General features: G+C 47.6%; 1 protein-coding gene across 2 annotated transcripts in view; it reads left to right on the top strand.

The window, feature by feature from the left end:
- Nucleotides 1-23,188, top strand: part of TENT4A (terminal nucleotidyltransferase 4A) — a 43,997-nt gene that overhangs the window by 1,804 nt on the left and 19,005 nt on the right. For both annotated transcript variants that reach the window (XM_050792933.1, XM_050792932.1), the window contains exon 2: nt 22,304-22,427. In XM_050792933.1, the coding sequence (XP_050648890.1) occupies nt 22,304-22,427 (124 nt within the window). The remainder of the gene's footprint in view (nt 1-22,303; nt 22,428-23,188) is intronic.

Genomic DNA, 23,188 nt, shown 5'->3' with positions numbered 1-23,188 from the left:
TGGCTTAATTCAAAGAAAAAAACAGATATGTCATATATATCTATTCTTTGGAAGATGCCATTATTATTTTAAATACTTCCACATCCGCCTGGAGGGAATTAGAGGCTCTACTTATATTTAGTGCACCTATAGACGGCAAGGAATGAAAGCAAAGGTGGTGTGTGTGGGGTTGGAATTGCCCCAGGTGAGGCTGTTCAGGTGTGATGCTGTTGACGCAGCCCTTTGGCCATTTTGGGCTTTTCTGAGCGTCTGGAAATAATTTATGAGTGGGTTGTATGTCAGTATTTTAAGACTTAAACGATAAATTTTCCTTGCACGATTTTTTTCCCCCAATTTAAAAAAGAAGGATTTGCCGGGGTATGAGGGTTGTTACATGCAGTAGAGTCCTACGAATAACCACAATTGCTAGGTGTTGGGAGTTGTTACAGTGCACTTTTTCTTGTAACTCTGTTTCTCATGTGAAGTATGTTGGAAAACAGAGTTGATACTTCTTTAAAGCGTGTGATACACTGTAATAGCCGCATGTTGTGTAACTTTTTTCACCTGGCTTGGGCTACAAGTGATGCCTTCTAAATTCCCTGAAGGTGTAAACATGCATTGCAGACACTGGCGGGAGGGCAGACTCCTCTCCCTCCAGTTCTTACCTGTAGAACTTTCTGAGAGCAGGTGGTTGGAAGCGGTTTCTTCTTGATGTATAGTAATGTATACCTCAGGGCTCGCTTGGGAGGACCTTTAGGTTTCCAGCCTGTTATGGAACTGGCATGGGCTCCGTGTCTCTTAGCACTAGAAAAAACAGACACGTCGTCTCTGCAAGTCTTGGGTTGTACCTCTGCTCTTAGCGGTAGCGCATCAGGCCCCACGCATCTCACTTGGACTCCCCAAGCTGTTTCCTCCTGGTAACTAGTCAGCCTCAGTAGGTCGTGTTGCTTTTGTTAGTGAATGAGCCCACTAGGGTCAGGTGCTGTGTTGGGATCTGGGGATCTGGTGCAGAGACGATATGGAGACAATCTCATGATCTTGACCCACCCTGAAACCTGCCTACAAGTGCCCCCTGCCTAGAGCACAAGAGTACCCTGCTCAGTTGTGCAGGTCCCCTCTCACGCTCTTCGTCACCCACGCCCAATCAATCATCAGATGCTGTTCGTTTGGCCCTTTTAATCTCTCCACACCTCATCCTCAGGCAGTCTCTTGTTACCTCTGTGGAGATCGCTCAAGCAGCCGGAGGTGCCTTCGATGCACTCTCGTCCTGCTTGAGTCTTTTCCCATCACTGCTAATGGGGTGATCTTCTCTGCCGGCAGGTCTGGTCAGGTTCCCCTTCACCCTCTGATGTCACCTCCTCCATCTCCAACCCCCCACATTAAAGTCTAAAGCCTAAAACTCAGCAACACCTCCAGGGTTCTGCTACTCAGATGACCCTGGGTCCTGGCCCCTGGCCCCACACCCCACCCCTTGCCAACCTGTTAGAACCCAGCTGTAAGGCAGTATGGTGTAGGGCATAAGAGAGGGCTCTGAAGCCCGTCAGGAGGTCTGGTTTGATGCTACAGTCATGCTCTTGGAACCTTCCTTTTCACCTTTGCTGGAGACCTCTCCTTGCCTGTCTCCAGGTGGTGTGTACCATGCCTCCAGTATGGCCCTGGGTGCATCCACTTCCTGCTGTCTCTGCCCAAAGGGGCCCGTGAGGACTACCTGCTATGAGCCTAGAAGGGCACGTTGACCTCTGCTTGGGCTGCTACTCAAGCTGCTCTTTCAGAAGTAAACCTAAGCGGTGGTAGAGTTGGGCCTATGACTAGAGGAGGTAAGGTCCCCCCAGTGATCATTTCCACATGGCCCGTTGGTCCTACATGAACTAACCTTTTCGTGTCAAGAAATGGTTCCGTCTTGAACTTTCTTCTGGCCATCAGCTTACCCAGAGTGTTGAGAAAGGCCACCAAAAAGTCTTTCAGTTGTGCCTTAGAGAAGGAAATAACTGAGTTTTAAAGGCACACCTGAGCTGACCAATAGTAAAGGATCTTGTTGCTGGGAAGCTGCTTGGGGTTGTGATATAGTCCCAGGACGTGCACTTCTGAAAATGCAGTGTGCGTTCCTCATGGGAGGATGAGCCTGCTGCGGAGCACTGGCTGAACCCAGTTGGGTCTTTGCCTGGTAGCCCATGTGGCAACCCGCACTATTTGTCCTTTTCTGGGGAGGAGTTTTCTGTCCTTGGACACTTTGCCTGGTGGCTTGGCCTTGTGAGACTGCCAGTCTGCCTTCTGCTCAAGTAGGATGAAGAAAAAGCAGGTGAAAGAGGACAGGGATTGGTGCAAGAACCTTCAGAGGAGAGGAGGTGAAATGCTCCTTTTGACTCTGGTTCTTACTCCATTGTTTGATTGAAATCCCAAGCCTTTGTTTTGGGAATGGTGTGCTTAGCGTGAGCTCTGCTGTTGACCTGGGCTTCTGACCTTGAGATGTTGGGCAGGTGTGTGGACAGGCCCTGGGCCCGTTGCATCCCAGCCTCTGGCTGCTGTTACTTGCACGTGCTCTCATTCCCTGACCCAGCAGGGCTTTGAGCTGTTGTTACTTTGCCATGGTCATTCTAGCAGCTTTGGAAACCTCTCCAGGTTAAAAGTCTTGCGTAAGTGAGAGTGGGAGCATGGCCTTCAGATATTTGGCCACATCCTTCCTGGTGTGTTACAGAGACCCAGGAAGAGTGTAGTTGAACGAAGACATGTGCAGGTGTCCCGGGCCTTGAACAGCTTCTATTCAGAGTTTGGCCTTGCGAAGGCTGTGCCATCTCAGGTGTGCCTGCAGTGTGCCGCAGGTGTTTGCAGCTTCCTCTCTGCAGGTTTCTTGATATTTAATTTCATCTTTTAATATCTTCTGTTAACTCAAAGGAAATTCTTAGTTTGACGTATGAGAGAGACTGACCACTGTCAGCATAGGACATGGTCAGCCGTATCTCACAAGGCCCCTGGTGAGAGTCGTTTCCAACTTGGTGCATGTTTTTTTCGATTCTTTCTTGCAAAGGAGTCAGAGCTTGGAGGCACAACCAGGATCCCCTCCTCTCCCTCTAGCCTGGCCTCACTGACATAAAGTAGAGCAGGTGTGACCTGTCTGGAACATCCTTGTGATGCTCAGCAGGGCCTGCTGCAGAGCACGGGAGGCATCACTCTAGGGGCCTTTCCCTCCCATACCTTCCTGTGAGTGTCCAGGATACATAGAAAGGTTGTCGTGAGACCTGCCGTAAAGGATGGCGGTGGCACGTGTGGACCTTGCTTTCTGAGTTTCACTGTCTGAGTCCCAGAGGTATAAGCTTGTGGAGAGAAGTGTACATGATCACACTAAGCAGATACTTGCTCCTGCACTGTTGGAGGATGGGGAGGGATTAATTTCATAATTTCATAAATCAACTCTTCCAACACTCCTCCTGTTTAGTAATAGCATCACTTGTTCCTGTCTTTTGTTCCATTGCCAAGCTCCCCAAGGTGAAATTGAAAATAGAGTGCAAGACACAGGCTGTGTTGGAGTTGAGGAAAGTTTTGCTGGAGAACTGCTTGCACCACGTGTCTGGTCACTGATAGATGAGGACTGGCCAGGTCAGGACAGCTGACACTTGGAGAAGGGGCTGCCCGGGGGGGCATGACAGACTCTGGAAAAGGAGGGTTGGAGTATTAAACTGGCTGGGAATGAGAGGCCTCTAATCTTTTCTCCAAAAAGAAAAAAAAAAAAAAAAAGGCTTAATGCTCATGCGGTGGAAGTCAGAGTGAAGCAAAGTGAGTTCTGTCTGTCTTGCTGCTATGAGCGTGTGATGGAACAACAGTGTCATTTGCTTTTTCTCAGAAATACTTAATGCATGTTTGTGACATATTTTTTTATGTAATTTCAAATAAATATTTTAAAGTAAAAAGTTCTAAGATTTTTGTGTCTCCAGGTAAAGTCTCAAACTGTCTTTGGTCACTAATATGAGATTTTGTCTTCATTTTAAATGGATTCATGTAAGTGTCCTGTGGGAGAAGAGTTAATGGTTATCCTTGGAAAATAAGAACTTTTTATGCCTCAGTTAGGTCATATGGTTTAGGATCTGATTTTGTAGTTGTGGAGTAAAAAAGGTTGTTTAAGAAAAAAAAAAACAGAAAACCTTGATATTCAAATTCAGAAACTTGATTTTTGAGGATGCAACCAGAATTTGGACTAACGGTGGAGAGGGCTGGCAGAGTCAGACCACCCAGACTCGCAGAAGATTGAAGAAGCTGCAGTGCTACTGTGGAGAGGCCCTTTCTAGGAGGTGTGGCTGGCTTGTCAATGCTTTCTCTTCTCTGCAGTGAATTGGATGGCAAGCCTCGCCCTCTTTGAAAGCTGCCACTCTGAGCCTGCCTTGAGAGCATCTCAGGGAGGGCAGAGAGGTGGCCTCGGTCAGCGCTGACAGGTGCCCAAATTACCTGACCTGTTGTGAACATGTGCCTGAGTGAGGTGGCCAGGATGCCTTTTCTCCCAACACTGGGGATGTACACTCATGCAACATCCTATTTTTGAGATTTCTATGTTGTGGTAGTTCTCTGTTGCTGTGTAGCAAATTAGCATAAACTCAGAGGCGTAGAAGAACACTCATTTATGGTCTTGTGGATTCTGTGTGTCAAGTCAGGGATGGCTGGGCTGGGTTCTCTGCTCAGGCTTTTGCAAAGCTGAAGGGTGTTGGCCAGCTGTGTTCTCAGCTGGCACTCAGGGTCCTCTTACCAGCGCATTCCTGTTATTATTAGAATTCAGCTCCTTGCAGGATCGAAGTCCTTGATTGCTTGCTAGCTGCCAGCAGGGGAATTGGGTAGGGCTCTCTCAGCTTCTTAAGGCCACCTGCATTCCATCTGCAAAGCAAGGTACTTTGAATTTCTCTGATGTTTCCCGCCAGCTGCTTAGAAGCCCATGGAAGCCCCCTGCTTCTATGGGCTTGTGTGATTGAGTCAGGCTCCTGCAAATAACCTCCCTACCTGAAGGTCATGTAGTAATACAACATGATCATGGTGTGATAACCTCATCAGAGCCATAGGTTCCAAGGAGTAGGGTGTAGGACGTTGAGGGGAGGAGGTTCTTCTGTGGGTAGACTTCCCCTGGCGTGGAATCGGTTGATGAGGAGGTTGTGGTTCTTCTTGTCCAACACTTTTCCCCTGACTGGACTCCAGCCCATCGCAATGACTCTTGCAGATTGCCGGTTCTGTCCCCTGGCTTGGTGGTTACTGCTGAACTCAGGCAGCCACCATAACCAGGAGAACCTTTCTGTGCTGCACTCAGATGGACATTCTTTAAAATATGTCGTTTAAGAAAAGTTTGCAGGAAAGCCGTGTGAATATATGAAACTACGGTGATTGAAAAGTCCTGTTTGTGAGGTGTCCTGCATTGGCTGGATTAGGAAAGGGGTCATTCCTATGCAGGTGGGGGTCGATGACTTACCCAAGAGTCACCTCTGGAACATTCTCGTGTGTTCATAGCAGTCCATCTTTGCAGAAGGTGTGGGGGACACTTGTCCTGCAAGCCCAGGTTCGTAGGAATGTTGGCTTCCCCAGACCCTTGGCCGCAGAGCACCGTGCCTCCTTTAGGAGGGACAAGAAAACTCCCATATGGTTCTTCCCTCTGTCCCTTCCTGAGCCCCTCTGAGTGTTTGGCTCTTGTGGAGTTACTGCTGCTATAACAAAGCTGACCCGACTGCCCTCCTGAGTCTCCTCAGGGAAGGAGGAGCTGTATTGTAGCCTGCATTCTTAGTGCCAAGCACACGGTAGCCACTAAGTATGTATCTCCCAAGAAAGAAGAGCAGAAAGAGGATCTGCCAGCTCAGGAGGGCAGGTGGGGGATGGCAAGTCTGCGGAGTGTTCATAAACCAAATGCTAAGGGAAACTTTTGTTGGTTGTCTTAGAATTTTAAAAAATAAAGTCTGTTGCAGTTTATCTGCTTTCCTTCCTGGAGAGTGGCTAAACTAATGTTCTCTTTTACAACATAGAATGCGAGAGCAGAAAACATTCAGGAAAATTCTATACTGTATTTGAAAAACATCACCATTTAGTTTTAACTGCTCGCTCTTATTATAAAAATTAATACCTAACTATGAAAAGTTAGAAAGCCTGGAGAAGTATGGAGATGAGTTGTCCACCATTGGGCCACCTAGAGAGTGCACTGTGAGCCTGTCCCTGGTGTCCTGTACTCTGGTGATGTGCACTGCATTTGCTGGCAGTGAGCCAGGGAGTGGACCACATCCGGGCCTGGGCCGGGTGGATCTCTGCAGAAGTTTATCTCTCGGCTGACAGGGTGGGCTAGATAGGAGCAGCTCTGAGGGTCCCTATTGGCAGAGAATGTTTTGATTATCAATGACATGCCTTTTTGTTGTGATCTTTTTCTTTCCTAAATCAGCTGCTGTGCATAACCAGTTAGGCTCTCCCGTGGCTTAAGATTGGAATTGGTTTCCCAATGCTAGGATGTGGGTGTTAGGGGTGGTTTCTATCTTTCCGTTTGAAAGAGGTTTCAGATCAGTGTAACATTTCTAGAATCCTGTTGATCTGAAGGAATGGTAGAATGTAGTAGTTTAAGGGAAATGAAAAGTTGAATTATTTTGATGTTTCTGCTTTAAACCTGCTGGGTGGAGTCCATTTCTGAGCACTGGGAGCCACGTGCTTGGCTCTTGAGAGCCTAGCTCGATCAGCCCATGTCACACACTCACAGGTCTGGCTTTGCCTGGTTTCGCCACGGTTTCTAACTTGAGCCTCAGTTTCCCCAACTGTGAAGCGGAGCCTGTGGCACCCACCTTAGAGCACATGAAAGACTTGGAAGAGGCCGGGTAGCCTGTAATCCCAGCACTTTGGAGGTCAGGAGATCGAGACCATCCTGGCTAACACGGTGAAACCCCATCTCTACTAAAAAAATACAAAAATTAGCCGGGCACGGTGGCGGGCGCCAGTAGTCCCAGCTACACGGGAGGCTGAGGCAGGAGAATGGCTTGAACCCGGGAGGCGGAGCTTGCAGTGAGTGGAGATCGCGCCACTGCACTCCAGCCTGGGTGACAGAGCGAGACTCCGTCTCAAAAAAAAAAAAAAAAAAAAAAAACTTGGAAGCACTCTGTGAGTTGTCATGCAAGAGATTAAAAAGGCCACCACTGCCCTTTTCTCCTCTCTTTAAGGAAATTGAAACCAAAAATTAAGTCCTTCTTCTTGCCAGCTGGACAGGAAAAGCCTTTTTCTTGGTGTTTTGAAAATACAGTTTTCACTTTCAGATCAAAGTGAAAACTGCTAAAGACTGAATGTTCTGAGTTGTGGGAGTGGGGGGCTGGAGGGGTGTTATGAATTGAAAGATACTTTTCTATTTTTAAAACATTTTAACAATGCCTTAATAATATCTGTTCTAGTTTTGTGTTTTAGTTTTTTTTTTTTTTTTTTTTTTAACTGTTCTGAAGGTACATCAGCACTGTTCTACAGCTTTAAATAAGAATCTCATCTCCTTAGAGGCAAGGGTACTCTCGATGTATTTGGTCAGGGGTGAATGTGCTGCTCTGTGTAACTCGTTTAAAGTTGGTTAAGGTTTTTTTTTATTTTGTGCACATAGTAGAAGGAGTGAATGAAGTGTTTTCTGAACTCTTCCAGCTTTTAACATAGTATTCTGTGTATAGCGAAAGAAAACAAAATTAAGGGCCAGGGAACATTAAGAAGGCAACTAGAACAGCACTGTCCAGTAGAGCTTCCTGTGGAGATGGAATAATTCTAGTTTTGCACTAATACAGTAGCCACTGGCCATATGTGACTTTTGAGCACTTGAAATGTGACAAATGCAACTGAGGAGCTGAATTTTAATTTTATTTACTTTTAATTAAAATTTAAATGGCCATATATTTAGACAGCTCTGAACTGCAGTAACTTTAGACTCTATTTGAAACAGCGTTTGATTCAGTAACTGTTGCTGAAATAAATTGAAACTCATACAACAGTAAAAACTGTGTTACTCAGCAAGTTACCACTGTGAAAGCTCTAGAAATTGTTTGAGTTTCCAATGCAAATCCTTTTCAAACAGCCGCTGTTTTAATAGCACATGAAGCATAAAATAGGTGCATAGCAGCGCAACACAGAGCAACACGGAGAAACTGTTGTGACCTGGAGTGTCTCCAGTCCAGCATGCAGGTGATAGGTCTCTCAGCGTTTTTGCACACAGGTTAATGATGGTGCAGACGGTCACTTCCTTCTCTGAACAGCCTTCCTGGTCACCAGCACCACTGTGGCTCGTGTGTGAGGCTCTTTTGGCTTAGCTCTCTACGTGAGTTTGCTCCTTGAGTTCCCAGAGCTGACCCATGAAATGAGTGATATTACTCCTGTTTTGTAGATAGAAAACTGAAGCCTTGACAGGCTGACATGACCTGGCAAAAGGTGCTGCACTTGGAAATGTCAATTCACGGCTGACATCTGGACACTTTACTCCTAACTGTTCAGTGAACAAGACGTTGCTAACATGCGGGGGATGGAACCTAGCAACTCATTCTACAAGTATGGTTCAAATATGTTGGTACAGGGCCTTTTGCTTTGTTTTCCTAAAGAGATTAGATTCAGATGTGGCGGAGTGCTTTGACAGCCACCGCAGGACAAAGTTGACAGCTCTGGGGTTGGGGAGTGTTGAGGATTTCGGAGGGAAGCCAGTCCTGTGCAGTAGTGCGCTCTGGGTTTGTGCTTTCTCGCGGTGTTCCAGAACTGGCCTGGAGGGAGGCTGCAGTGCGGCAGCGGGATTTCTGTCACCTGGAGTATTCTTAGAAGTTGCATTCTATGAAAAGTGGAGCATCTGATGAGCTGTTTACTCGCTGTTGTATCTGACGGCAGTTGAAAGACAAAGCAGGACTGGCAGCGCAGCCGCCTCAGTCAGCACTGCTGCGTTGGGGGCTTGACCTGCAGTCTTGCAATCCTGGGCAATAACTCATTTTCAAGAAAGAAAAATTAAACATTAAGTGATTGAAGCGTCTTGCCCAAGCCGCTACTAGAAAATAAAGGTGCTGGTGCCCAGGTGCAGGTCTGCATGGTGTGCAAACCTGGGCTCCTTCACACACCCCCTCAGAGAGGGCACTGGTATGGTGGAGTGAAGAGCCACGCAAGACCTCTGTGAATGGGCAGAGATGGGCCCGTGGCGCAACACAGTAAAATGTATTTTGGTTATGGGCGTTGTCTCTAAACTTATGTAAAACATTATAAAAAATGGAAGGACAACGATGAAATGATGGCCAAAAACATAGAAAAGGATACCTTGCGTGTCCTGTGAAATGCAAAGAAATTCTAAAGTGTCATTACGAGTTACCTCATGGAAGAAAGCAAAAGGTGAATCTATCTAGAGTTTGTGGTTCTGACTCACAAGAGACTGATGTTCATGCTGAAGGACAAGTGTGATGGGTGGAAGGATAGAGCGCCAAGACCACACTCTAAAGATGGGAACCTATGGGAACTGTCCAGGGAGATGAAAGCATGGAATGAACTGAAGCTTGTGGACTTGTTGAGTAGAAAGAGCCTTTTAGGATTGGTTTTAGAATAAAATAATAAGGCCTGTGGTTGGGGAAGATGACTTGCTGTTCACAGAGCCTCCCTTAACAGGTGGGGACCTCAGCTTTTCCTTTGCTGCCATCAAGTGAGTGGTGTACAGTCCTAGCCACAGTAGTAATCTCTACTGGCCTGACTGAGCCCTCACCCTTTATGCAGTGTCTCCTGCCACCCTCCTGGGAGAGGCTGTTCTCAGCATAGCTGGCCTGGGGTCACACAGCTGGTAGGTGTAAAGCTGGCGTCGGAGTCCAGGTAGTCTCACTCCATAGCCTGCCTCTTTAGCCACCGCAGATGTAGAGCAAAGCAAGAATTGTCCAAAGAGGTAAGCTAATAAAGAGGAAAACAGGCTGGGTGCAGTGGCTCATGCCTGTAATCCCAGCACTTTGGGACGCCGAGAGGGGTGGATCACGAGTTCAGGAGATCGAGACCATTCTGGCCAATTCTCTGGGCGTGATGGCACGCACTTGTAGTCCCAGTTACTTGGGAGGCTGAGGCAGGAGAATCCCTTGAACTCAGGAGGCGGAGGTTGCAGTGAGCTGGGATCACGCAACTGCACTCCAGCCTGGGTGACAGAGTGAGACTCCATCTCAAAAAAAAAAAAAAAAAAAAAGGAAAACAATTATGCTGAGTTCCAGTAATCTCTGGGTCCAGAGAAGTGATATCTGGCTTCTCAGGAGAGATGCTGATGCTGTCTGAGGGCCTGCCCAGTCTCCGAATGATTCAGACACTCCAGGGATGGACAGTTAGTGCCCTAATTTTCCCAAGAGGATTCTGAGGGTGACTTCTCTCAACCCAACAGGAGGACCTGGTGCTGTCATCACCAGTTGGAGAGAGGCTGTTTTGTGAGGCTGGGGACCACCTGCTGTGTGTGCCGTCTTACACTGCCATTTGCTGATCGCTTTAGAGCTAGAGGTTGTTTCTAAGAGTACTTCGTGCTAACTAAAAAATGACGACATTGTTTTTATAAAACTGATTCATGGTTTGGTTTTTGAAGCAGAAAGCTCTGAAGTCACTCAGTCCCACCACCCAGAAGGACAATTAGGTGACTGTCACTATAGGACCTCTCTAGGCTCGTGTAGATGGACACATGGATTGGTCAGTAGAAATACTTACATTAAAAGTCTTATCTTTACATAAATTTGCCAAATTATTAATTTTGCTTGAAAGGGAAAGATGTCTAACTTCAGTTGGAAATACTGGTTTCTGAGAGATAGTGCTGAGGCTAAGAACATAAAACATGAAAACCGTAAGTGGCTAAGTGCAGAAACATCAGAGTAAAATCTTTGATGAAGTCTTGGTTTGCTTGGGCTGTGTAGGTTGGAGGCTCAGCCTTTGTTTCTCCCTCCTGTGGTGCCCAGTGGTGGTGTTTCTGTGTCCATGAATTTTCAGCATCTGTAGTTTGTAGTTATGACCACTACTGCACCTAGCCCTTACTGAGGGCCAGGGCCTGTGCTAAGCACTTCCCAGTGTGGATTCATTAAGTCCTCATAACAGCACCATGTGGGGGCAGCTGCGTCCCTATGTCGTACTTGGGATGCGATCTGACCCCAGTCACTTCGGGCTCCTAAAGGGTCTGCAGTCTCGCCTCTGCCTGGGAAACCATGATTTGCAGCATATTCCGCAGACCTCATGCTTATCACCAGGAGGCTTCCTGGGACTGCTGTCTGAGGTTTCTAAGTTCCTAACGTGGTTCATGCTTCTGGTGAGTTTTTTTGAGGCGACATACCCAGCATTGCCTCTGGTCAGCTCAGCCCTGTGGTCCCGCGTGGCATCCTGCAGTGTCCTCTGGCTGTGACTCGTGCCGCGCCACCTTGACCTGGCATCCACTGTCCTCCACTGCATTTGCAGGTGGGAGCCACTGTTGGTGCCTTTTGTCATGTGTGTTGAATGGTCAGGGTCCCAAATAAGAGCTGATTGGGGTCATTCTCCTTGAATCTGCCATGTGCCTGGACCACTCTTTGCTTCAGAACTCACACATGTTGCCTGTCCTCTCTGGCTTGGAGGGTTGTGTGGAATCAAAGGTGAGACCCAGTCCCCAGGGATGGGCGGTTGCCTTTGATTGCCCAGCTGTCCTGAACGCCCTCGCTTCCGCGCCCAGCTGCTGCCTCGGTTGCTTGCTTGAGGATCCGGATGTAGACTGAGGTCGGCCTTAATGTGGCAGGGGGTTTCTCTTGAGCCTTGGATACTTTGCTACTGGTCCCATCTTCCTGTGAGTGGGAGCGTCCCGCCTGGCCCAGCCAGCCTCCCAGCGGTGACCTTAGCTCTCTTAGTATATGGGCTCTGCCTGCCTTGGTCCCCAGCTTGCCACCCTAGTGCAGTTGCTGCTTCGCTCTTGTTCCACTCCTTGTCTCTGTCCACCCTGTGCTTTATTGATGTGTCCTTACTCGGTGTTTTCTGTGGAGCAGGGCATCCTGGGCTTCCTCTCTGATCCCTGGCTCCTGTGCTCTTCCCTGCTGGGCTCCCTCTTCCTTTCCGTTTTCTGCTGTGTTGCCCTCACACAGCTGGCATGCCACGGATGTCGCTCACCCAAGCCCTTCCTAGTGTTGCTCACCAAACACCTCCCACCTTGCCCCCGGGACCTTCTCTCCTTCCAGGCTGCAGGCAGGCTGAGGGCCTGGCATCTCAGGAGTGCCGAGGCTCAGCGGGAGGCAGTGGGGCCTTTGCTGGCAGCTGGGCTCTGCGTCCTGACTTTCTGAGGGCTTAGTCCTTTTGGTCCATCTTGAATCTCCTCCAGGCTTTTGGACTCTCTGCTCTGTAGCTGGCCCATGGGAACAGGTACACTCAGGCCTGGTCTTAGACTCCACTACTTGGGCTGTGCCGGTGCCCTTGGTGTCCTCTTAGTCCGTCCCACCTGGGGGCCCCATCCTGCTGTCCCTTGTGCCAGAGTGCTGTCCTCTTGTCTTTCCACAACTGGCTGCTCATTGCCTTTCCCATCTCAGACTCAGTTCCAGCCCCTTGGTATCAGGGAGGCTCTCCTTGACCACCCAACCTAAAGTTCACAGCTGTGGTTACCAGTTTAAATTTCTGCCTAGCACCTTTTTGGTTTATTTGGGCTACTTATCTCCCCCATCATGCCCCCGTCCCTCCCATATAAACTCAGTGAGAGTAGGGACCGCATCATCATCCTGCCCACAGCTCTACTGTCTGTATCAACCGGGTGCGCTACGCAGAGGCTCATGGTAAATAACTGCAGACCACGAATTCCATCTACTTGCTGTGCTTTAATATTGGCTTACATCTTTGGATCCAGTGAGTTCTTTTCTCTCTCCCTCTCTCTCTCTCAGTCATACTTACTTTGTGTAATTGGTGATTTCCAGCCTTTTGTATAGTCCTTTCTTGAATAGTTGTTTTCTGTCATCTTGGCGGGGCCTCAGGGGGTTGACTGTGTGGAGGGCAGGGGCTGCAGAGCTGCAGCTGCTGCCTGGGCTCTCATGGCGCCTGCGAAGTATAGGCAGGTGCTTTGCCTCTGAGCCATCTGTAGAATGGGGTGACGGTGGTTTCATCAGACTCAGTGAAGCGTGTCATACAGTGAGCGCCTGGTCACAGCAGGCAGATGATGAATGTCAGCTAATGAGTATTCATCACCAATGAATAGTAACAATTTTTTCTACTAAGGCTATGTAATGTAGCCTCGGAATCCCACTCAGCACAGCCCCCTGGCAGCAGTGCCTTTGAGAGCTGGCATGGTCGAGAGACCCTGGTTGGCCTTACTAGTGTGGTTGGGGTACTTGAGAGAACTCCTTCTTCACGTAGCTCTTCCGGTGTTTAGTCTTTGCATCTGGAGGTTTTTCGCGATTGTGGGATAGCTTTTTCAGGGGCCTTGCCTTTGGCAGGGCAGGGACGTGTACTGCTGCAATCTGGGGTATGGGATAACTTTCTAAACCAGACCCAGAACTTGACGGCCGAAGGGGCCTCTTAGCCATGCGGGGCTAGGAGCTGACACAGGGTCAGCAGCACGAGGTCCTGTGGTGCTGGGTGGCAGAGCCCGGAGGGGGCCCCTGCTGGTGTGACTTTAGTGTAAAGGCTGCGGGATCCCAAATTCTTACAGAAGACTTAAGACGGGCACAGTGATGTCTGCTCTTTGACCTTTGCAGTATGAATTAGTAAAACTGAAATGATTACGCTTCATTTATTAGGATTATGAAAACAATAATGTACTTATTGAAGAAAATGTGGAAAATACAGAAACTACCTATAATTTTTCTATTGTTAACATTTGAGCATATTTCTTGTCACTTTTAATGCTGCTTTAAATATGTAGCAAATTTATCATTTTGCATTAAAAAAAAATGCTGCTAGCATTTCCTCCTGTCTTTAAAAAGCTCTTTTAAACAACTTTAAAATATTGTATAGATAGATGTACACAATTTTCTCAATAATTGGAGTTATATTTACATCTTGTCACTCTTTAGGAAAGGACTGGCCTACTTCTGTGTTGGGTTCCTTCCTGAGTGTGCTTTCCAGCTCAGTGGCTCGGACTTCAAGATGGAGACTTGAGTCCTGGTTCTGTATAGTCTTGGGCCAGTTACCATATGTCTGATGAATACTTAGTTTTGTCATCTGTAAAATGAAAATAGCAGTACTTGCCTCAAAGACTATTTGGGAGGATCTAGTGTGAATGTTGGTAATGCGGATATTGTGTAGTGTCCCAGAATATTAATGTTTTTAGCCTCTTGGCTCTTACTCTGTATTGTTGCCCCAAAAGATGATGTTCGCTTCTTATTTTTCATCCAGTGTAAGGATATCTGGAAAGACAAAGTATAGCTGCTTTCATTTCAAAAGTGATCAGCTGCTTGAGCTAGCAAGCAAGCTAGCTTCCAGGCGCAGTTATGCAGTTTCACAGCAGGCGCGGTTCCCTCGGAGCACCCAGAGGTGCTCTGTGGTCGTCAGCAGTGATGCTGTGGCTGCACTGCCAGACGGGGTGGCAGGTGGACCAGAGCAGATGTGGCTCAGGAAGTGCCGTCTTCTTCGCCTCTCCTTAATCTCTTTCAGAGTCTGTGGGTTCTTGATTGCGCTGTGGGTTGCTTCAGACTCCAGTATTAGGAGACTGAACCCCTTGGGTTTTTGTGTGTGTGTGTGTGTGTGCTGAGCTGGGTTGAGGACATGTTAAGCAGGTGGGGTGCCTCCCCTGGGTTTGCTCCTGGTGGTTCCTGTAGTGTGGGGTGGTTCTGAGTAGTTCTGGCCCCACTGCTGGGGTATCTGCCGACTCAGTTTGTGAGATGTGGAGCTTCATCCTGGTCTGGTGCCTCATTTTCTTCTTTAGCAGTGGGCTTAGAACCAATGCAGATTCCCAAGTTAAGTATTTTTCCTGTGGCTTAATTATTACAAGTTTCTGGTACCTAAGCCCTTTCTTACTTTCTGTTCTGAGGGGAAGAGGAGATTATGGTGTTTCTCCCCACTCCGAGTGGCCCCAGGACCTTTGCATGGCATTTGCCGTGTGCTTGGGTTTGCTCTACTGGGGTGAAAGAGTATCATGCCCCCCAGCACTCACAAAGGCACCTCTGCTCACCCTCCGGTGAGGTTCTGACTGGCCCTGGGACATCACCTGCTCCAGGATCCTCTGTGGCTCATCCCAGGAGAGATGTGGGAGAGGGAAGGGGAAAAAAGGCTTACACTTGTCGAGTGGAATTCCTGTAGGTCTGAGTTCCACATTGATTCCTAAGCTGCAGAACCCTTCTGCCCTGGCTGTTTTGTGAATGGTAGTCAGTCTTAACCTTTTTAACCAAGTTAACATTGGCTGTCTCAGGAGGCTCACAGCTCCTGCTCCTCCTCCAGGGGAGTGCGCCCTCCTCCTCTGTCGGTAGCTGTCAGGCGCCCCTTCCCTCCGCAGCAGATTCTCCTGGGTCCTTGCCTGGCCTTCTCCTTACACGTGAGCCTGCAGCTTCATTCACAGCCGCTGTGTAGAAAGACAGGCACATCGATAGGTCCCTCCCTGCCCAGAGTGGGTGGAACTGAGGCAGACACTAAAAGCAGCTGACTGGCAGCCCTAGAAACACGAAGGGTTTCATTTATAGTTTCAGTCCTTTTCCTTCTTTCGAGCCTTGATTTAAAAAAGAAAGGAAAAAAAAAAAGCCTTGAAGTCCTGCTTCTGGATTTTCTAATTTGTGCAGGTATTAGTTGCCTTGTAATGTAATTAAAAATAAATAAAAATGATTTATAATTAGCTCATTAACTGTATCAGTAAATGGATGCTTTAAAGAGGATCATTGATCCCTCAAAACAGAAGCAATGCAGTCATTCCCTCATTATGCTGTACTTGAGATTTGCTCTAGCAACCCACTCTTCCTAAAGTTAAATATTAATCCAGACCCTATCAGTGCAACATAGTAGTGTCTGAATCAGTTGTGGTTTTGGTGTAATAGCATCAAAGCATGTTATAAAATCTACAAAATTGTAGTGGTTAACTCCAAATATTTCACTGAGACATTATTTTTTTGGGCAAAAATGCATAGTGAACATTGTGGAGCTGAGGTGAGGAACTTCGATTTCTGAGAAACCACCCGTTTTAAGGGTTTTGAAGGAAGAGTTGGAGGAGAAGAGGGAGAGAATAAATTAACAGTGAGTTTCCAGTATTTTCTGTCGCATTTTACGTTTTAGTGGAAAAAACTGGGAACTGAACTCACATGCAGTTTGTAAAATCACTTTTTCCCTAGCATTCAGGATTGATGAGATTTAATGGGGTGTTAAAGGTAAACTGAGGCACATAATTAACATGGACAGAACTGTATACCTGAGTGTCGAGAGCTGTGAGATTTCAGTGAGTTGGGAGACTGGAAGCGCCCATTCTTCAGAGTGCAGCTCCTCATGTTCAGTGGGTTTAAGGTGCTGAAGCCTTTTGTTTTTTTTTTTGAAATGGGGTCTTGCACTGGTGCCCAGACTGGAGTGCAGTGGTGCAGTCACCACTCACTGTAGCTTTGAATCCTGGGCTCAGCCTATCCTCCCACATCAGCCTCCTGACTAGCTGGGACTGCAGACCTGGGCCAACACTCCTGGCTTGAAACAACTTGTATCCAGATTGGAGGAGGGCGTGTTTGTTTTTGTGACCTTTCCTTTCCCTTAAACATTGAATAATATCAGACCTTTGACCATCACTTTGCTTAAAAGAAGCTACTGGATTTAAAGTCTAGGAGAACGTCCTGGACAAGCAAACCCATAGTATGTTCCTGTATGTTCCCCACCCAGAGACCTGGATTATAAAGTGTTTGGTGTGCTGCTTCTGGCCCCACTGTTCTTTCTAAAGTGTTTCATTTTACATAGGCTATCCTGGCTTCAGGGTTGTCACCTCTGCCTTTGTGCCCCTTAGTACCTTTGTCCTTTACCTACTGCAGTGCAGCTGCCTGTCCTTCGGTAGACTACAAAGAAGTCACTTTTGAACAACTTAGAAATTGTGCCTTGTGGGGAAGGCAGGGCAGAGCCTTGGGGCTGAGATGGAGGAGGAGCCAGCTCTGCCCTGGGAGGGATACGAAGCGCCCTATCTGCGTGAGGCAAGGGACGGGTGGAGTTGCTTCACCTCTTTGGCCCCAGCTTCAAAACCAGCCAGTCCTCCCTGGCTTTGGCTTTAATTCAAGTTTGGACAAACTGGAAAACCAGTTAATCCCATTAGCTCAGCTTCTAAAGCCGAAAATCATGCCCTGAAATGGGTCATCTGTTTTCATCAATAGCTTTATTAGCTATGGAATAATATAGTTTTGTTTTCTAACTGTAGGATCCTTCTTTTGCTCTTAAAATAGCTCAGTAAGTTGGGTCTCATAAATACATGCAGCAAGCATATACCAGATAAATACGAAAACATTGCTGATCTTGCTTTTTAGTACTAAAAGCAGAAAATCGGGAATTTACTAAATGTAGAAGTCAGTCGTTACCTTTTGATGGGTTTGGACTCTTGCAAGGTAGTGATTGTAAACAAGAGTGATCTTTTGTTGTTTTTCAATGAACTTTATTCTCTAATTTTTAGTAAAGCACACTAGGAAATAATGCTTCAGAATTCTGTTTTCTAGTAGTTTCTTGATTAAAATGAAAATTCACTAAAAAAAAAAACTCTGCTGTCACCAAGTTTCCTTTTTTCTTAAGATAACCAGGAAATGAATCATTCAGGGTTTGCTCCATGGTGATGGGTCAGGAAGCTGCCCCTGCTGTGTGTGGGGCAGGAGGCTTGCTAATGTCCCAGGATTTCACTTCGCGGAGACAAGCATCAGAGGCTTGCTTCATTTATAGATCCTACTTCTTTTCTACACCACAGCCAACTCAAAATGGTGACAAAATCTAAGACGAGGCTGGAAGTCACCGCAGAGCAGTTGGAAGCTCTGCCCCCGGTTCTGGGGGCAGTGTTCCTGGAGTTGTGTCCTTCGGCCCCACCTCAGTTTGTCCATTCAGCTCCTCCGCTGAGAATGAGATTTGTATCATAAAGGAGTTTCCTGGGCCACTCGCAGCCCCCAGCTGGAGAGTGCCAGCCTAATGTGTCAGGAGTAGGGGGCGAGGCCAGAGGGCTATGTGCCAGCTCCTTCCCTAAGAAGCCTCCTGGGAAAGCCCTCCCAGGCACTTCCCAGGTCTCACTGGCCGCCTGAGGGTGCTCAGGCCGCCTCTCGGCTGGCACTGCTTCCCGACGTGCCGCCAGCCTTTCTCATGGGGACGGGGATGATGGCATGCTCGGGGGGCAGCAGGGCCTTGGGGCTGCCTCGGGCTGTCAGTATGTCCTACTGGTCCTGAGATGCCACCTCTGTGATCCACTGTAGAGGGATATATTCTATTATGGTCGATGCATAGAAATTTCTTCGATTTAGAGACTGAACACTAGTGAGCAGAACTGAAATTGAGCTCTTAAAAGATTTTGATGACTGGTCTGTGGATAGCAGACTTTAGTGTGGTTTTTATGCAGACATCCTGCCAGTTGTAAATTCCCTGGAGGTTTGGTATGTGCGAACATAAGACTAAACTTATTTCTGTTTTGTTGAGAAGAAATGATTAAAACTTTTCATTGATGTACTTCTGTAACAGACTTTTGGAGAATTGAAGCAGTGGGTATATTCAGTATTTGAAGTCATAGATGAATAAAGGAGGTATGTCGTAGTTGGCACTGGTGGCATGGCCTGTGGTCAGCAAGGCTTTTCTGTGAAGGTATGTGCACAGCTTTCTAAGGCAGTGAAAAGTCCTGGCAATGTTAGTATTGAATAAGATAATCCAAAACACTTAGTGACTGTTTACATTTTTAAAGGGATAGTTGGCCATTTAAATGGTTTCTGCTAACAGATCAAATTATTCAGTGCAGAGGTAAAATATTTTCAGAATGTTAATTTTAGATGTCATTTTATAGAGAATGTATATGAGCAATGACAAGGTCAGCAAAATATCTTAGCAAAACTTGATTGATTCATTCCATGCACAGGCAAGCACTGTTCTGGGCACTGGAGATGGAGCAGTGAGCCATTGCGTCCATCCACAGATGGCCTCCAGGATCGTGCGGTTGCAGGGAGGCCGTTGGGTGGGCACGGCTGGGCAGTGCCCTCATGTGGGTTTTGTTGGGCTGCTCTTACTGCGCACTGTTTCTCAGTTTGGTCGGTGTTCCACCTCGCTGCCTGGCCCCCACCCCTCGCCTTCTGAGGGCCTCACAAAGAGCCAAGCGGAAGGCAGGCTGGGGACTTTGCAGGTCAGCCCAGAGGCTTCATGATGATGGTTGGTACTGTCCCGCGGCCACCATCAGTCTCACGCTCTGCCTCGTGCGCAGTCCTGGTGTCGTGCGGCACCTCGCTGGTCCCTGCTCTCCTGGAAGGAAGGGCCCAGTGGGGCGCTTCGCCAGAGCCTTCTTGTCTGACTCCCTTATCCAAGAGGCATGGATGGCAGGGCCGCCGGCTGTGTCCTTTCTGTTCTGAAAAGGCAAAACAAAATTGTTCTTGGCTCTTATTATCTAATATTTGTTACAACAGTTGCTCACTTTTAGGTCCATTTTATTACAGATTTCAGACAGGTGTGGTTATTAGTGCCCCTCATTGTTTGGACACAATGCCAATGTCAGGAGGCCCCGTGTTCCCCTGAGCCCCCTTTCTGCTAGGAGCACGGGCAGGCCACGCCTTGCCATTAATCTCTCCTGTTTTAGGGGAGGAATACCAGGCCACCCCCTCTTCTCTCTGTGCAAGGGAACAGACATTTGACAAAAACGGATGCCATGTTAACGCTAATTTTGTTTGTCTGAGGCAGATTGCAGCAGGTGTTATCTCCATATTCTTCCTTTCCTGGAGTGTTGAGCATGTCCTGATAGTAGGGGATGCCCCGGAGGGTGGTGAATGTGGCTGCACAGGGCCTGAAAGCTATTTGATGTTGCTGTTACTTCAGGTAGAACTTAAAGTTGACAGTACATTCTACTCTGCAGGCAGAAACCTGGAGTGGCATTTTGACAAATTGGAATGCCCTGTTTATAGTATGCTTTAATGAGTTAAATCTGGGGGATGTGGATAGAATTTTAGCATCCTAGCCTTGGTATTCTTCCATGACTTTGGGCCAATTATTTAATAATTCCAAGCCTGCATCTTTGTTAGAATCTCTCTAAGTTTCTCCTGTTGTTATCCTCAGAACGGAACTGTGAGGTACAGGAGGCCACGTGGTGTAGTGGTTTAGGTGGACAGACTTCCCAGTGCTGTTCTCATGGAGAGCCCAGGCCTGTGCCTAGCTCTGCAGTGACAGTGATAGTGACTGGTGAAGGTAAAGGGGTCCACCCAGACGCTCTTGCTGATGGAGAGAGGCTGGCCTGTGGCTCTTCCCTGGGGTGGATATTAACCTGCTAACATGCCGTATCTAGTCCTGCTTACATTACTAAGTGGTAGGAAATTTTAGGTAACATCTCAGACTTTAAAGTGGCCTACTGAGCGGGTAGAAAAGATAGTTAAATGCCTAGTATGTAGTTGGTGCTCAGTAATTGTTGAAAAGATAGAAGCTTTACTTCAAAGCTCTTGTAGTTCAGTTTGGAAAAAATATTTTAATGTTGGGATGTATTAACAGCTGGACTGGTGGCTGTCTGAATTGGGACCATGGTTAGGGTGACGTGTTTTCTTACTTTTTTTTTTTTTTTGGGTGAGACAGTCTTGCTCTGTTGCCCAGGCTGGAGTGCAGTGGCAGAATCTCGGCCCACTGCAGCTTCTGCCTCCCGGGTTCAAGTGATTCTCCTGCCTCAGTCTCCCGGGTAGCTGGGACTACAAGCTCGTGCCACCATGCCTGGCTAATTTTTTTTCTATTTTTACTAGAGATGGGGTTTCACCATTTTAGCCAGGATGGTCTTGATTTCCTGAACTCGTGATCCACCCACCTCAGCCACCCAAAGTGCTGGGATTACAGGCGTGAGCCACCGCATCCAGACACATGTTTTTTTAAATTAAATGTGATAGATAAAATTAGGCTGCAGGGATGGCCTGATTTGCAGGTGCTTCATGAGCAAGGGTGCCCAGCATTTATTTGCTGCTACTGGAGTCTCATGTGTGCTTGCAGCCTAGCCTTAAACCCTCTGTGGGCGGTTTGGAATACTTCCTCCAAATGACTTTTTTGGCAGGGTGGGAAGTGGCGATACTTCAGGTGAGAGACAGTTGAAATTAACTTTACACAAGAGCCAAACTGTAGGCTGACGTGGGGCCACTCACCTTTGGACTCACCCCTGGCGGGTCCTGTAAGAGGTGCTATATGCTTCCACTTTGCCAGCTGTTCGTTGGCCCTGTTTTGTCTTCTGCTCTTTGCTTGATTAGTGAAACTTAGAATGGAAACAGGCAAGTTTGATTTGTTATAATTCCTAGGAGTTCTAGCATTAAGGAAGCAGATGAGTTTGATTTGTTATAATTCCGGGGACTGGATAATTTGCTTTCTCCTCTCTCCATCTTTAATTAATCTCTTAAAGGAAAGGAGGACGACAGCACTTTTCCTGCAGTCATCGGTGTAGGCTTCAGCCTTAACTCATGACATAGGCTGGTGCCACTGACCACAGGGCTGACCTCAGCTCTTGGAGCCCATGGGGTGACAGGACATCAGCACCTTTGAGGTGGCGGCATGAGGCGTCTTCCAGGCCTTGCTCCTAGTGCTTGAAAACACTGCTTTAGTTTTTTGTTAAGAGAGACAGAGGCCCTACTTACTCCTATCCCACAGGCGTCTGGCTGTTGACCTCCTTGTTGGCCTCTTAAGGAGAGAATACTTGAGTATTGAATTAGATCAACTTTTCTGCCTCCAGGGACCCTGTTTCTCTCTGCTGAGACTGGCAGATGGAACCTGGATTTAGTGGATGGTCACCAGGTAGCTTGGGCGACCTGGGCCGCCGGGCCCCTGAGGACTCACATATCTTTTTTCCTGTTCATGTGTTCCTTCCCCACACCTTGGCCCATTCTCAGTCCCTCCCATCCTCCTTAGCTGAAGCACTCAGGGAGGTGCTGATGGGGCCTTGGGACATGCACTGGAGCTGGGTCCCACCCTCAGACCTGTGCCCGACTGTGCCACATTCATTGGAAAGCTGCTTTCACACTTCCTGGATGGAATTCTCTCATTTTTTTCAGTGCAGAATCACTGAGATGATTTTTTTGGGATAGATCTTTAAAGGCCAGTTGTAAATTTATTGATACTTGGAATTGACAAAATTCACTTGTTTAGTGTTGCTGTGTAAGTTTGTTGAACACAGAGTTTTCATTTTATACTTTCAGAGGAGAAATGAAACTGAATTTCGTGGCCAGAAATATGTTTGAGTGTCATCCTAATGTAAGAACAGAACAGAAAGCGTGGTGACGTTTCATTGTAACTCTAGTATGTTTTCTCTTTTGTCCATTAGACTACATGAGGAAATAATTGACTTTTATAACTTCATGTCCCCTTGTCCTGAAGAAGCAGCTATGAGAAGAGAGGTGGTGAAACGGATCGAAACTGTTGTTAAAGACCTTTGGCCGACGGCTGATGTGAGTATGTTCTTTGGGGTTCTGTGCCGCAAGTCATGTGCGAGTAAATTTAAACGCCCTGTGGTGATGGGTCGGCTGGATCCACACAGACCTTTTCCCGTTTGCCCGAGAAAGCAGTTCTCCAAGTGTGCTTTGAGAAGGCCAGGTCGCCTGCAATGCTAGGAATGCACGGCCCCCGGCCCACCTGCACCTGATGCCTTCGACACCTGCGGTGGCCACGGGTCTGTGTGACACTGGCGCACACTCAAGTGCGAGGACCATTGGCTGAGGGATTTTTTTTTTTTTTGGAGCGGGGAGAATGATGTGATTGTTTCTCTTAAGTTCACCTTAAATTTAGAAATTTCACCCTGTCACCCACCCCTGCTTCCCCACCACCACACATGGTAGCATATAATGTGTTCATTTTTATAAAACTTGGAAGTGTTCCCTCATCACACACCACTCTTGCGGTGAAGGAACAAGTGTTTTTGACATGTGGAGAGGGGCCTTCTGGAATGCTTGGTGCAGGCGGTGTGAAGCCTGCCCCTGGCTGGCTCTGCTCAGCAGCCTTCCCTGCTGCTGGCTGGGCTCAGGGGACCGGCAGGGCTGGCTGTGCTCTAGCTGTGAGGGGCATGTGTGCTCTTGGTGGGCGGTGGGCAAGGACGACCCAGTTTTCTGCTCCTCTTTAAAAATGATACATATTTTTGGCTTTAAACTTCAGAGCCCTAGGACAAAGCCCTGCCCCAGTGCCTTAGCTGTGGGTTTAAGAAGAGGTTGAAGGG

Source organism: Macaca thibetana, chromosome 6, assembly GCF_024542745.1.
Source record: "Macaca thibetana thibetana isolate TM-01 chromosome 6, ASM2454274v1, whole genome shotgun sequence".
Lineage (NCBI taxonomy): Eukaryota > Metazoa > Chordata > Mammalia > Primates > Cercopithecidae > Macaca > Macaca thibetana.
The sequence above is the reverse complement of the archived record's forward strand: the minus strand, read 5'-3'. Positions and strand labels throughout refer to the sequence as shown.